The 15,722-nt window shown below is 33.3% G+C and overlaps 1 protein-coding gene across 2 annotated transcripts in view; it reads left to right on the forward strand.

The window, feature by feature from the left end:
- The first annotated feature begins 566 nt into the window (after positions 1-566).
- The window catches only part of LOC136416624 (TOX high mobility group box family member 4), a 94,610-nt gene continuing 79,454 nt past the window's right edge, over positions 567-15,722 (forward strand). Inside the window, exon 1 of one of the 2 annotated variants that reach the window (XM_066401893.1) lies at positions 567-1,024. In XM_066401893.1, coding sequence (XP_066257990.1) covers positions 956-1,024 — 69 coding nt within the window. In that variant the 5' untranslated portion in view covers positions 567-955. The remainder of the gene's footprint in view (positions 1,025-15,722) is intronic. The other variant, XM_066401898.1, reaches the window with a different exon arrangement.

The raw sequence follows: 15,722 nt of genomic DNA on the forward strand, positions 1-15,722 counted from the left end.
AGGCTCTTACACGCGAATATCAAGCAACATTTTTTATTACAAGTACAACAGTAATACCACTAACTTACACTTTTAGGCGTCAAGAAGTGTCATGAATTTGCAAAACGTATGTTGTTTCCCTAGTAACGTACGTGCATCATGAAGATTACTCGATTATGACGCATACGTAATAAAAAATACATTATGACCTTCCTCAGTGTTACTGCCAAGTGTTCTGGAGTCATACGCTTTCTGAAACCACTTGGCTTTTCACTGTGAGGCCTGATTCTGTTCTGCTGTTGACTTGTGTATAACAAATTTTCGTTGAGACACCAATAAAGAATCTATGTATCTTTCAGTAAAAGCGCGAGAAAATTCATTACCGTGCAAACAAAGAAGAAAAAGCCGAGACCTGACCTAAGTTTAACCGTCAAGGGGACTATTACAAAAGGGTATGTTATAATATTATTTATTCCTTTTTCATGGATTTTTGAGATTCAACGGCACGACGCGGGGCCCTCCAGTTCTCTCCTTCTTGGCGCAGCTTTCCACCGACGTGCAGTTGGGGAGGGGTTCGAGACCACCGAGTCGAAGAGCTCGCGCCGCGTATTCCTTCCCAATCTTCCTCCACGTTGTGATCGCGACAGAGACGTAACAGAGCTTTTACACATTAAATCGACGTATACGTAAGCGACATGCACCTCGCTTAGTCTGTCCGTCGGACCACGGTTACGTTACCTGCACCGGAGGTTAAGCGCCCGTTTACGCGCGCGCGATTTTTGAATTTTGACCACGCTGAGACAGACACGCGGACAGTGACTCTGTTGTGGTTTGTTGTTGTATAAGACGCTCTTTATTTTGGATTATTTTCATTACATAGTCTGATAATTCATCTTGGAGCAATAAAGCCACAACGCTGGAACATTTAAAGCCGATTGTGGCTTCGATCACTACTCTCATTGGGAATTGTGATAGTATGGAGGCCACGTATTGCGTTGGAAGTGACGTTGACGTTTGTAGGATGTTTGACCAGTACTTGTATAAGGTACGACCATTTCATACTAGGCACTTAAAGCACTACGTATCCGCAACCGTACAATATGAGGTAAACGTTAAACGTAGACCCAAATTTGCCTTTCGTAGCATTCGGATATGAGGAAACTTACCATTAAATAGTAGGACTGTCAAAACTGTGCACCCTGAGGATCATATCCACGGAACATGGAATTCTTAAGAAAATATAAAATCGCTCATTGGGATATTTTCGCGAAAAAACAATGTGGTGATACATTAAACATGATCCGCGTAGTCCAACTGTATTTAACACAACTGTCCAAGTCGATGATAATCGGGATCAGCAGTCACGTACCTTTGCGTTTATCAATGTGCTTTAATTGTCTACTATCAAGTTCATTATTAGTGTTTCATTGGTAAAATTTGGACTAAAATAAAAAAATTACCTACTTCTTCAAATGCCGGCAACGCGTTAAGTTAATGATTTATTGAAAACTTACTGATATTATGTCTCGCTTACTAAAACCGTTTACTTGATTTCGCAATATTAACACCGGTCTGCTCCAAAAGCTCATAGTAATCTTACAGTAAAAACTTACGGTTGTTTAACAAGAAAGATTTACTCTGCTGATACCAAGTGCCTAAACTGTGCAAAAACAAAATCAAAACTAATCCTCCGGTAGCATTTGTCGCCTTGTAGGGACTAATCGACCTCATAACCCCAGTGAACACATAAATATCCTTAACATGTTAGTATAACGTAATTATAACATTTTAAACGTTAGTATAACGTTTTTACATAAAATAAACTCTTTATTGGCTCATAGATAATGTTATTTCTAAAACGTTAATTTGGTAATGTTTTATTGACCTGGGCAAAATCCACATTTACGAAATGTTGCATGGGTAATGCTTGAAACACATAGTAAATATTCACATACTTGAATTTCTTTTTTCCACGCAGGAAAATGAAATGTAAAATTATTGTTCAAATCGCCTTCATTCTTCCTCTCACTTGGTAATTCGCGAGTTATATCGTGCATCGATCGATGTCTCAGACAAAATCCATGATTGTTCTGTCCATTTCAAGCTGAGTAGCACCTGGGTACAACCTTTCTGTGGTATGCAAAACAATGAACATAATATTCTAATCATCGTGATGTTACATCTATTAACTTCTATTGCATTAAGAGCCCATGATAGTTAGAAGCATTGACCCCGTGTTAACATCAACCGTAGCATCCTTAAGTTTACACTTACATGATTTCAAAATTTGAATTAAAAGAAGAAAAACAGTCAGCTTTCATTTTATATCAGCGCATATGCGAGAATTTTTAGGGTCACTTTATAGTGGTCGTTTAAGAAAATCCTATGTAAACCTCTTTGCCATAAAACCAAGGCATAAACAAGTTTCTTATAGTATAACATGTTGTAAGACATTTGTCCACTTAAACAAACTACTATATCGAGGTCTAAAAGAACATTATTAAAATAATGGAAAACTCATAGAGCAAATGTGTGTGAGTCGTGTGGGAATTGGGGCCCAATGGATCTATTGGATTTAACGACCGCTGTATTGAAGGCTTTGAAATGTTCGATATCTCAAGTCAAAATGTACACTTTGCAACTTTATCTTCAGTGGTAAGCATTTAAAATAGCCGTAACCAAGAATTTTAGGCGCTTTGTGAATGATATAATTGCTCTAATCCTGTTATAAGAATGCCATAAAATGTGGCCATTTCTCATAGGAAACAGCTGGATAATAGATAGGTTTCTTAGTATTTGAAATTGAACTCATAGTCAAACTATCTGGACAAGCTCTAATGACACCAACTAAGAGGGAATGCGGGATTTGAGTTTCTTCTGGAAACCTCCTCCAATATAGAACCGCGGCAGACACTTTTCATCGCTGACTATTGTTCATTGCGCAATATTTCTGCATTTACACACGGAATCTGCATAAATCATCTCGTCGGTTCACCCAGAGCGCAAATTCCTTCAACTTTATATGCAGTTGAAGGTCAATTTATATTTTTCGTAAGATAAATTTTCTGGTTAAAAATGCAAAGTGCAAATTTGCCTTATCGAAGCTTTCTTCTTATTTAGCTGTTCAATTTGGACTCTCTCGTTCGCTTTCTAGATTGGCTCGTCAACTTGTTAAGCCAGCTTATGGAGAGGGACATACATATTATGTTTATTATGTCTCTCTCCATTTCACTATATAATCAGAAGTTTGAAGCGAAGGAAAAAGTGTTCCCTCTTTTACAACGAAAATCTATTTTCTCCCAATTTCAATGACACTTCCATTATTGTGCTCATTTCTCAATACCATTTTGAGTTCTACAGGAGAACTCCTATTTAAAAGGAGTGCCAATTTAATTATTCTATTGTAGATTGCACAAAATGGCAGCTGAAACGTTAATAAATATTTCGTCTTTAGTCATTACTTATAAAATCAAATGTTAACTGATAATATTTTTTAACGATTAGTAGCTACTGTAAATGGTTTGATTGAGTAGTAAATATTCGTCATTGATTTTATATATTGGAATTGTTACCAGGGCCGAATTTATCCACAGTACCAAGAAACTTTAACGTAAAAACGAAAACCTTAACGTAAATATTTTAAATGTGAATAGTGCAAAATGTTTCATTTAAATCACAATATGCAGGACGCTATAAAAACGATATAAATATTGATTGGAAAAAAATATCGTAGTTCAGGTTGATCCAGAAGAGAAATAAAATCAATTTTAACCATTGGTCCTCTGTTGGCCTGATTTAGACTAAGATTTCCTCATAGCTCCGAGGCAAATTTTGGCGAGACGGCATGGTTGTATATATTGTCTGTGGTCATACCATAACAACATAACGATTGTGAAGAAATTTGTTGGCGAGAATCAAAGCTGGAGCAGGGTAAAATATGAAGCGTAATAGGCTTTTCTAAACCGAGAACCTCTTCTTTCCTTTTTATCAGTTCTTGTAGTAATGGGATAATCGACCTATTTTTTAAGAATCCAATAGCTTACACTGGAATACTTTCAATAATCGAAGAACCTTTCGTATTCTGTATTTGAATAACTCATGTAACATTCACTCCTTCTGTATATGAGAATAATTTATACTCAAATTTCAATATCTCAAGACATTTTCTTCGCAATATTTCCTTTATTTTACTAATTTACTGTTTAGTTAAGCTGTAGTGGTATGATTGTTGATAATTGGAAAATGTATTATCGAAAGCATAACACAACAAATTATTGAAACGCTTTTCAAAATGTCGAAATTATCAATGAACCTATTCGATATCAAATTCTAAAAATTAAAGAAAAATTTCTAATTTTGTCTTTTTAAACTCTTATTTTTCCACCACTATTTGTACTGACATATTACCCAAACTAATTATGACGGTCGATTGGTATATAACTATCCTTTTTTGGTACATGCTACTAAAAGAAGACAGAAAATACAATGTACGTGTCAACTGCACTCAAAGGTTTGTTCAGTACTTAGGCTACAAGACTATTGTCATAACTTCTGTCTCCATCTATCTTCATAAAATAAATAAAGAAAAGTATATAATGCATGATGGTATGTATGGCGTAATGGTAACAAATGAGAATTTGAGGAGTAAAATTGGTCTTATACAAGGTGGCATTAATTCGAGTCCAATTCGAAGATCTTAAAAACCGCTAGAGATATGAAATTGCATTTGAATATAAATATACCGGGATTAAAATAGGTTGTATTCAAATACTAGTAATAGATTCCTGGCTTATGGGTTGCAAGTCCTGAGAACTCAGTCCTTAATTTAATTCCAATGATAATTTCGAGGTATGTAGATATATGCAAAATATATTGACTGAGCCTTTACTATAATTTCTTCTCTATTTAAAATCCATTAACAAATCTTGGGTGTAAATGGATTTATATTGATACCATGAACTTATTGCTCTTAAATGTTTAGTGTCAAGATTTTATTACATTTAAATACAAATTTGGAAGTAATATTCTACAAAGATCGTGAAACCTTATATTAAATCAGTTAAAAGAGAAAGTATCCGATTTTGTGTCTACATAATTGATGAAACTGGTTTAGCAAGTCAATGTAAAACAGGAAAGTTTCGGAAACTGCAATAATTATGTAATTGAATTAATTAATGAAGAATGTCGGTCGCTGTACTATAAAAGATGATATGAAGATGGCCCAATTAGTACTTAGTGAAGAGTATGTAATTTATTACAAGAATTGAAAGTTTTACTTATGTTTGTACCCTTGGAATTGGATTTAAGATTATCAGCGGTAGGGAGGAAAAAAAGAGTGTAAAGAACACATCAATGACAGAAAGTCGATATAATATTCTTATAATGGAAAACTGCAATATCGACAAATTTATACTTAAAATTTACGTTTTTTCTTGTTATTTATTTATGCAGAATTCACTTGCCTCTCAACATTTTATAGGCATTTTAAGGTGATATAACACAATTTACTACCGAAAAACTAGGCAAACCACACTATATCTCACCTAAATGCGTGCTTTTTAATTGTTCCTTAACTGCTAAATTGCCCACATCGAACAAGACTGAAAGTGCAGAACTAGTTGCTTACAGCATCGTCTCATTAGTATTCTGCTGGTGAAGGAAACATTAACTTTTAGTATTCACCCCACGGGTGGGCAATTAAATGGTTTTGAAAAAATACGTAGTGTTTCATTTTCATGAGGAAAAAGAGTTCAGACCAGATTCTCTAACATGGCAAATTAAAAATGAAAATGGGTAAATGGTGAATAGGTATATGACACCAGTTGTTGTCAAGAATCACTCTCGCATTAAGAATCTATAAACAGTTACATAATATGTACCTGTTTATCTGTATATTTATGCTTAAGGCACCTAGCATGAAGACGGCTCGTCCGATTGCAGAAAGCTTGGATGAACACGGCCCAACTCGGGACCCAACAGCTGTCAGCTTTGACGAATCTTTATTTTGCCACATCAAAAGTATTTCGAAACTAGATTTGCTATAACGCTTTCACTCCAGAGAAGTTCTTTAATTCAACTTCATTGAATCTGTCTCGTCTCAACATCAAAGAAATAAAAAATCGATTTATCGGGACCTCGAGATAATTTTCTGGAACTTCTGAACAATTCAAGAAGAAGTGAATGAAAGTTTTTGAAATTTCTGAATAATTCCAAAAATGTTGAGTAAATAATATGGAGCAACATTTGCTGCCCAAATTACTACCCAAATGAGGTATTGGCAATATAGAACATGGTTGGATGATAAGTAAGGGCACCTTTGAGTACTTAGCGTACATGTTTGACCATTTTTTAAAGACAAAAAATCATGCATTGCTGATAATAATATTTGTAGATGGTCATCGATCTCATTTCACTTTAAAACTGGGTCATTTCTGTCGGCAAAATCAATTAATATTGGTTGCATGGTATCGAAAAGGGCACTTTTTGGCCCTCTTAAGAAATTGTCGCAAAATGATTCGAAACTGATATATAGCAAAAAACTGGAACACAAACTAATCAAATGAACGTTCTTAAAGTTTTATCAGATGTGATTCAAGACAATGGAAAGCTACATAATTTGGATAAATATTTAGGGTACCTGATTTACAAGTTAATAAGGTAAATTTTCCGAGTAAAGTAAGATAAAAAATAAAAACGCAAGATTATTAAAATGTTTGTATAATGTCGAATTAGCCAAAACTTACTATGGAAAGTTCAGGAAAACCTGAAAGGATATGAAACCGTAGGATTATGTGCTATCATGAAATGATCCTATGTCATTCTACGGGACATATGGGACTATTGGGCGTCAAGTGTCATTCGTGGTCAGAACCATCATAGGATCATAAAAAAGGTCTACGTCATAAAGACCTGCCTAAAAACTACTAGTAATTCTAAATGGGTTCTATACGGTTGAGGCGAATTCTTAATTTTTTTATTTATTTTGTCTGAGAAAAACGTTTCACAAATGTGGGAATAGTGTAAATGCACATTATTCTCAATTAAAACTAAGTGAAAATAACATTCACCCTTTACTAAGGGCTTGGACGAATATCCTTGTTTCGTTGACGAATCTCTCACCGTCTTCACAACCTGTGAAAAATTTTATAAAAACGAAAATACTTTAGTTTTCGTCGGCGGCCTTAATAAAGAGAGGAAGAATATTATTCTCAGTTAGTTTTAACAGAGAATAGTGTGCCATTCTATCTCTCCAACAACGTGTGTGTGAAGCTTTATTCCCAAACAAAGTTTTTAAAAAACGAGATTTTAATGTGAAATCCTAATATGGAGTCATCTACCTATTAGGAGATTCGTGCTATTTTTTATTATTGCCGTTTCGTCCATTAAGGCTAAAAATGTAACGTTATTTTAGATTAATTCTTATTGAAAACATTGTAAATTAAGATTAATACCATCATCTGAGCTTGCTACGAAAATCTGCAAGAGACGTAAAAACAAAGCATTAGCAGAAGTTCATCGATGCAAAGGTAATTATTGCTAATAATGAGGCTTAAGTACTTGTGCTATTACCATAAATTTGACTCTCTGTTGGGGATAATCCCCTTAAGGGGAATTTCCACTAGTGCGAAGAGAAGAGGTAATTTGCTTTTGTATATAAGACGTGCATACCTGCCACATAAACATTTCACCTCAGATTTTTCATATTGGATTAATGCCGTTGCTTAAGGAACTGGTTGGAAGTTAATTAAATATGTTGAATAAATTTACTTTTTTCTAATCAGTCTCCTCAACTGTTATCATTGTTTTGTTGTCCTACTAGCACCAAATTACATACTGATTTCTTGATCTACATAGTAATTAATAATTTATGTTTTCAGATTATGCGATTAATATCTCTCTCACAGAAACAAGTTAAAATTTAACCAAAATTTTAAAGTATCATCTCCTCGAATAATGTAATATCATTTCGATGAAAAGCGATTTTCGAGCAGGTAGAAAAATATTAGACGACAGCTGTTGTATCTTCTTTGTAAAATCTTCTAGTATTGGGTATGGGCACTTATCCAAAGCTCACAGACTGAAGTCATTAACATAAAAATGTGGTACCGGACTTGATTTTGTTTAAATAAATACCGGTGATTCAGAACAAGATTACCAAGACGAGCTACACTTGTTGGTTTTGATCTTCACAGTACAGTTACTTCAATATCTTTATTTGCACTTGGCAATTTTTCATCACTTTTTTATTGGTATTTGAGTGCTGAAAATGTAATATATGAAAAGAGCAAAAAGTTTTATTCAGAGTAATTAAAGCTGAATGATTTGGATATCATCTGTTGATAGATAGATCACATTAGTACCTACATTATATTGTATTTATTGCAATTTTGAAGGTGCTGGAAAGTCATGGTCTCTAAAAATGCTTTCCGGAGCTCCAGAACCCACATTAGTCGATTAAACCGAAAAACAGCACATCTAAAATTAAATTTTTTTTTTATTTTCAAAGGGGGTGAGGTACCTATTTTCACCACTTTTCAATCTTCGAACACCGATATCTCGGGACCAAGTAGAGCAATAGTCTTCATAGTATAAATAATATTTAAATACAGTTTTACTAAGATTTTTTCGACAATTCGCCATTTATTAGTGACCGTATAACAACATAAAATTCTTGGACTAATATGATGGACGTTTTTTCTCACTTAGGTTTTTATATCCTTTAAAGAGAACTTGTTTAATTTGCCACAGAGCGTCTACGTATTTATATGTATATGAAGTAAGTCATACACTTAACACTTTTCTCTGCAGCTAAAAAACGTTGTGAAAACGTTTTGAACTTTGCCATGTAAACTCATTTCCGATTCGATTTAAATTACGTTTTACTTCAAGGTCAAGTCATAAATTTTCGTATTTATATTTCGGATTTAATCGTAACGGAATAAAAATAGCATGAAACAGTTTCTAATGAAAACGATTTTGAAATCAGAGGAATATCTTAGAATTGTCAATTTATTACTTACGTTGTAAAAACAAATCATGAAATTATAATTAATTCTTGCTTTTTAAATATAAGAAATGTTCGTAGCCTAAATTATTTTCCGTCGTCGGAGTCGGAACTGATATTTGAAAAACAATGTTTGCGATTTTTTAGACTGGACTATTTGGTTGTAAGCCCATCTGAAAAGTAGAAAACATTGTCAAATTTCCCATCAGTTTTTGAATTTTTTCTAATAAAATAAGCCTTAAAGGATTTGATTTCAAAAGTTTTTACATAACTTATTCGAATTTTTGAGAATAACTGAGAGCTTTTTATCTACTTCCTGAAGATTTTTAGTACGTTTTTTTAAAATAAGTTTCAAAGAATTTAATTTTTTTTAATTTTCAAGATTTTTTCTGGAGGTTTCTTCCGATATTTAAAAATTTGTAATTTATACAGAGTTTTTTTACCTATTTGACAGAAATTTATTCTCCACAAAATAAGTTCTTGATTTACAAATTAATTTTAGTCTATATGAAATTTCTCTTCGAAGTCTTCGACTTTAGATCGAATTTTTAGTTTTTCAAATTACCTGGAGTCTTTCTTGAATTTAGGAAAATGTTTGAACTACAGAGTTTTTTTGCATTGAACAACTTTGTTGGAAAATTTAGGAATTGAACTATAAACTTTTTCTTAAAAAAAAAAATTAAGGGATATCAAGTTTTTAACAATTTGTGACAACTCTGCAGGTTTCTCAAATTCCTTACAATAATTTGTTACAACTATTGGAAATATCGAAATAAAGTAAGTCCAAATAATTTTTTTGGAGTTATTGTGTTGAACTTTTTGATATTTTCACTCCTTTATAAGCTTTTCATTCAAAATACTAAATATTACACAGTTTTTTTCCAAATTCTAATGATTATCGGCAAATCTCCTTTTTTCCAAAATTTATTTGGATTTTCGGAATTTACGGATAATTCGAGAGAGTATAAAATATACTTCCTACTCCTAATGGCTGACAGATTTATAACTTTTGCATTTGTTGTTTTACAGTAACTTAGCAGGTATTATTAGCGTTTCAATGATAGTAAAAGCAATAATGAAATTATTTAGAAGGGATTCAACTGGACGTAAATATTTGGGTACTCACTTGAATAGAAATACTTTTAAAACTTTAAACATGAGTAGACAAAAGCATTGTAGCAATAATAAGTAGTAGTAAATTGAAAAATCACGAAGAATAAGATAAAAAAATACAGATTTTATGAGAAATTTCATGTGCACAACTGTGCCCAAAAGACTAATTCGTATAATTCATTGTGCAAAACTAGTCAAAGTAACAGAAAATCAGGGAGCTCGAAAAGGACTTAAAAATAAAATAAATAATAAAAATGAGAAATCATAAAATTAGAAACAAACCCGAATCTAGCCATGTGAATATTTTATACCCTTCGATCGAGAGATAACCCTTTGATATGAAAAAAGGTCTAAGTGAAGAAATACTTCCTTAGGAGTTATTTCAAATCCATATATCAAAAACTCTGAAATTTGCTCCCAGTTTACACATTTAAAAGAATGACTTCCACACTCTGTACAATGAAAACAGTCAACTTTTGTATGAGATAAGCTTAGCTAAATCACGCTATTTTTTTACCCCATATCATTGTTTTGGGTGACTCGTATGAAAAATATAATTGTCGCTATTTCCTTTTGATCAGTGCGCGGCTTAATAATTCCTATACCTATCTCTAGCGGTTTCCGAAATATTAATTAAAATCCTTATTATTTTATTTAAAATAAAATCCTGATAAATCGAAAGTCTCTGAGCCACGCTAAAAATGATGGTCAAGCTACAAATTCAGATTTTAGATCCAAAACTGCTCAAAAAATTTTGCTTGACCAATGCCCAGAGCTTGCTGATTTTCTGCATTCATATCTTAATTCAATAGCAAAATCCCGAAAAAAACATAAAAATATTAACCGCAGATCTAGGATACAAAATATAGCGCAGCTCAAAGAAGGAAAACAATAAGAGAGATGTTCATAAGCAGACCCTTGGGCCAAGTTTAAATATTTCCCTCGTTTTAAGCAATCATAGGGGGCTCAATAAAACTAAAAGAGAAGTATTGCGACGCTGGATTTTTCGGTCAGTGTTTGAATTACGCTTCAAACCATGAAGAAAATGGTGATAGAATGCAAGAAGCCTATTGATTGCATGAATGAAATCTTCATTCCATTCATCGTCAAACTGCCAATAATTCAAATTATTAAAAAGGAATTAATATAAAATGCACAGTGAGTGGCTACTCGGTTTTCTATTGAAGACTCGTTTATTTTTGATCATCTTGAGAAAAAACGCCAATAAGAGTTTTTACAAACCTCTTCCGGAATTCATATAAGTGTTCCTTTCCGCGGTAATATGATGCAATCTTCTTCTGTTCAAAAGGAAGGAAGGTTCAAAAGGAACTGAATGAAGCTAACTTGAATAGTATATTGGATTTCGAAGGAACTTGTGAAATGGATTCTATAGCTGAGAACAGCGACATTTTTTTTAACGTTTCCCTCCAGGAATAACAAACCACATAGGTATTAAATAAATAAATAATGAATTTCAGGATTAAATACCTAATCTCAAACGAATTAAAAGGCATTAGCAAAGATTTGATTGGCATGATAAAGTACCTTTAATAACCGTGCATAAATCAGAAGAAACTCCGCCTTGCAATACGTCAAATGTTATTATTATACCATTAATCTCTTAGGTTCCTTGACCTTTCACCCATTTAAAACGAATTTTCCTTCGCAGGAAGTCGAATTAATTACCTGAAGTATTCGGAATTCTACGGTAAATACCCCAGCTAAGTAGGGATCAGAATAACGATAGAAATGTTTTTTTGCATATAATAAATCAGATAATGGCCTGGTTTAGGAATAGCATTAGACGCTGTAAGAGCGTAATAATAATAAAAGCATTTCATTTCTGGAAGTAATAGAATTCTTTAATAGGATACCTCTCAATTTTTTTCCATTCGAATGTGTTTTCAGTGCTTTCTCATCCTTCACGTATGTGTCACTTGTATTTATCCATAAAATGAAATACAACTTGTGGTATAATTTAGATAAAAATACGAATAATCAGCCATTTATTAACAGAATGTATTGCCAGTTACACTCCCTCCTACCATAATAAATTACCTTGTTGCAAAACGTTAATTAGCATTTTAAAACGTTATTTTGCGTCATAAATTAATGTTAACCTTTCAAGACTAATAATTTTCAAATCCTATTTATCCTTTTGTCAATAATTCTGCGTCAGTACAAAGCTCCTAAAAATCAACTTATAAAAATATACCTAATTTACAAGACGAAGCAGAGTTTATTAAAGTTTTAATAACGGTTATAAGCAGACACAAAGCGCAGTAAATAATGAATACCTTCCACGTATATTACTATGTCTGGACTGAGAAAATGCCCTATTATATAGACCAGTTTAGGCCTTTTTAGGCATTTTGACTACCAACCGAGAACGGGGTACCCAAACCTGTTCCTCAGAGTGCTTCATTTTAAATTAAGACCTAAGGAAGTGTTCCTAAGCAGGAATTTTTAGTCAGAATCAACCTACACGATGGCGTTATAAAGGTGTTGCATTCAGTCTTTTATAGTTTTTAAGGGAATTCTCGCCACCATCCATAGCTCCTGAAGCCGTTTTGCAACAAAACTCTTTTTTAAGCCGTCGGCATGCTGGGATTTCTGATTATTATTTTTCGCATAGGATCAATCATTCCTTCCTAATAATTGGCTCGAGTTCAGCAGTGTTTGCTTTTCATTACAGCGGCCTTTCGATGTTTTCGGGGAGATATTAAAAAATCAATACATCAAATTTTAGGGTGGGATGGGGCGAAAGGGGAAGCAAAGCAAGCAGTCTGCACCTCCATCCATAGCCGTGCCATGGAAAATTACTCGGAGCATTCTGATTGTATGCAGGCTGTGTGTGTGTGATAACTATGGAAATTCATCGATGAATCACGTGTATCTTTACAGCATTTTTACTGTCTTGGACAGCTCACGTAATGTAGGAAAATATTCCTTTTCCATTCCTGAAAATAGGAATTTTCCCTATGCTTCATTTGCATTGATTTTGTGTATTCTCATTCCTTGAGTTAATAGATCGGTCAGTTTGAATGGGACACTGACCAGTATTTTTCTGTCCAGTCTTTGTTATTCCATTACATATTTACGTTTAGCATATCTTAATATACATATGGTAGCGGTTGTTACCGTTGGCATAATTTCTGCAAATAAATCCAGCAGAGAATCAGGATCTTTAACCGAATTTTCGGAACCAATAGAACCCTTAACAAGTATAATCTTGCAAAAAGAGATGGAATCCTTCTTTACTTCTAGTACATCAGGGGACACTGGTGATTTCAGTACTATGCAAAGTAGTGCTACTGTTGAGTGGAGTATAAATTCTACGAAATTCAGTATGCCAACTTTTTAAATATGCTCAATAATAAGTGAGTTTGGTAAAACTTCTGTAGGTGCTGCTTTAGGTTACATCAGTCAAATACAATCGTCAGTATTTTCTACTGAATTTGGAATAACGCCGTTGGCAACTTGTGAAAGTACAACTGCGTTCAAGTTAGAAAGTTTTGGCATTAATTCCATGTCTGTTTAAGGCACAGACAATATTGCACAATCAGTACAAAATATTGGTACTAATGAGTACCTAGAAGAAACTGGTGTTACTAATCAGCTGACAATAAATACTGCTGGTACTAACGTTGAAATATCTGACATGTCAGATTCATAATCAACACCTTCCGATGCAATTGAAACTGTTAGAACCACCAAAAGTACTACTATTAATGTAGGTTCTCCTTAAACACAAGTAACTGAAAAACCACTTCAGCTTTCACACAAAATCAGGAATTTCAACTGTTGGTACTACTAAAGCTGCTCTAAACGGACGACGGCCGTTACGAACCTTCAGCAGGCACCGGCCGTTAAGGCAAATACGGTTAAAAATACTTACACACATATGCGCATTTACCAGATTATCTACTACTAAACCATATTTATTTTCCATTGTAATAATATATGCAAGTTGGTTCCACAATGCCTTCTCTAGTATTTCATTTGAAATATCCAAATTCTTATCTTTTCAGCGAATTTAGTATTGTCACTTATTTAAGTTTTTGGCATTATTATCAAATTTCTTCACAAAAACACCTTTTGCCCGGACAGTTAAGTGGGAGATGTGTTAAATGATAGAGGTGGCACTGCGGAAGTGGTGTAATGAAAACTGTTAAAGGATAGGCGGCCGATACGTAGATAACGTACTAGAGTTAGTTCAGGTTAACGTTAACCACCAAGGAACTTGATACGACTTCAAACTCGGTTTAATGATCAAATTTGTCATGTGATTTTTAACAATAAACGGAGTTTCCAGGTATACCCGAGTCAAGTTCATTAGTGCAATAATACCTTCGCAGCAATGTTTTCATCCCACATTTTTATAAAACGAATAGCCTTTGTACCATATTTTGTCTTAAAGAAACTTCCAAATATTTTATTGTTATTTTACTCTCGAACTGCATCAATTTTGCCTTGAAAGCTACAAGCATTTTTGAGATACTTAGCCTTGTAACTTGCAAACTTTCAAATATTCCTACATAATTTTCCTCTCTCGTATTTCACCCCTTTTAAAATATTTTGCCTTGAGTAAGAATAATTTGCAAGCTTTCAAAGCACATTTTTTTCCTTAAATTTAGTCGATATTACTACAACATTTCCCCTTGAAACTCTCAATTATTCATCGATTTATATGACAATAATTTGGTTGAAACTTCTAAGCTTTTTGTCATGTTATTTTCCTCGCAAACACTAAATCTGTTTAGTAAATTATTTCTTTTTCAATTATTCATTTCTGATGAAAGAATAAAAGCTAATGAACCACCAACTCGTTGATTAAGTTTTTGTCGATACTTGTTCACAAAGCCTCCTTTGTGATCATGAATTCTAGACTGGAAAATTAGACATTTCCTTCCTACCATAAAAAATTCTTATACAAATGTGTCGAAATTTCTTTTTTCAGAAGATATCATTTATACGACGTTATTTAATGGAATTTGTAAGATTTAGAATTTTGTTGGATACACTTAGAGCAAAGACATAAAGGGAAAAAAATTTAGTAAAGTTCGGTTCATGCCAAGAATTTAGGATGTTAAAATGGCCTTTGCAAGCAAACTGAAAGGAGTTTATATATTAGAAGAGATTTATCATTATGTTTCTTCCATATTTTAAATATTTATATATTTTTTGCGTTTTCTGTAATGAATGTATTTTGATGTGGCATTTAACATATTAAAACTGTATATATTACATACCTCAATTCTTGAGGATCAAATCCGTGAATCATTACTTTACATTAGTACTAAGAAGATTTGAAAGTTAAAACGAAACTCGTTTCTTAATTGTTCGGATTAGTTCATGTTAAGACGTAATCCTATTAATATCACAATCTTTAATCTATTAGTTTCCTGATCTCCATTACATTGCATCTTCTCTAGCACATATTCTGCAAGTTTAACTTTGTTGGAGTTGCACCTGCAAAACTTTCACCATTTCCTTCATCATCTCAAGAACCACTCATGAGGCTGTCTTTTACAGAAGCAAGTAAAAACGTCCGTCTTTGATGTAACTTCTCTCTTATTTATGCAAGTGTCCAATGGGAAGTAAGTTGCTCTTTAAGATCTTTGAA

The sequence above is a fragment of the Euwallacea similis genome, chromosome 24, assembly GCF_039881205.1.
Source record: "Euwallacea similis isolate ESF13 chromosome 24, ESF131.1, whole genome shotgun sequence".
In the NCBI taxonomy this organism is placed as follows: domain Eukaryota; kingdom Metazoa; phylum Arthropoda; class Insecta; order Coleoptera; family Curculionidae; genus Euwallacea; species Euwallacea similis.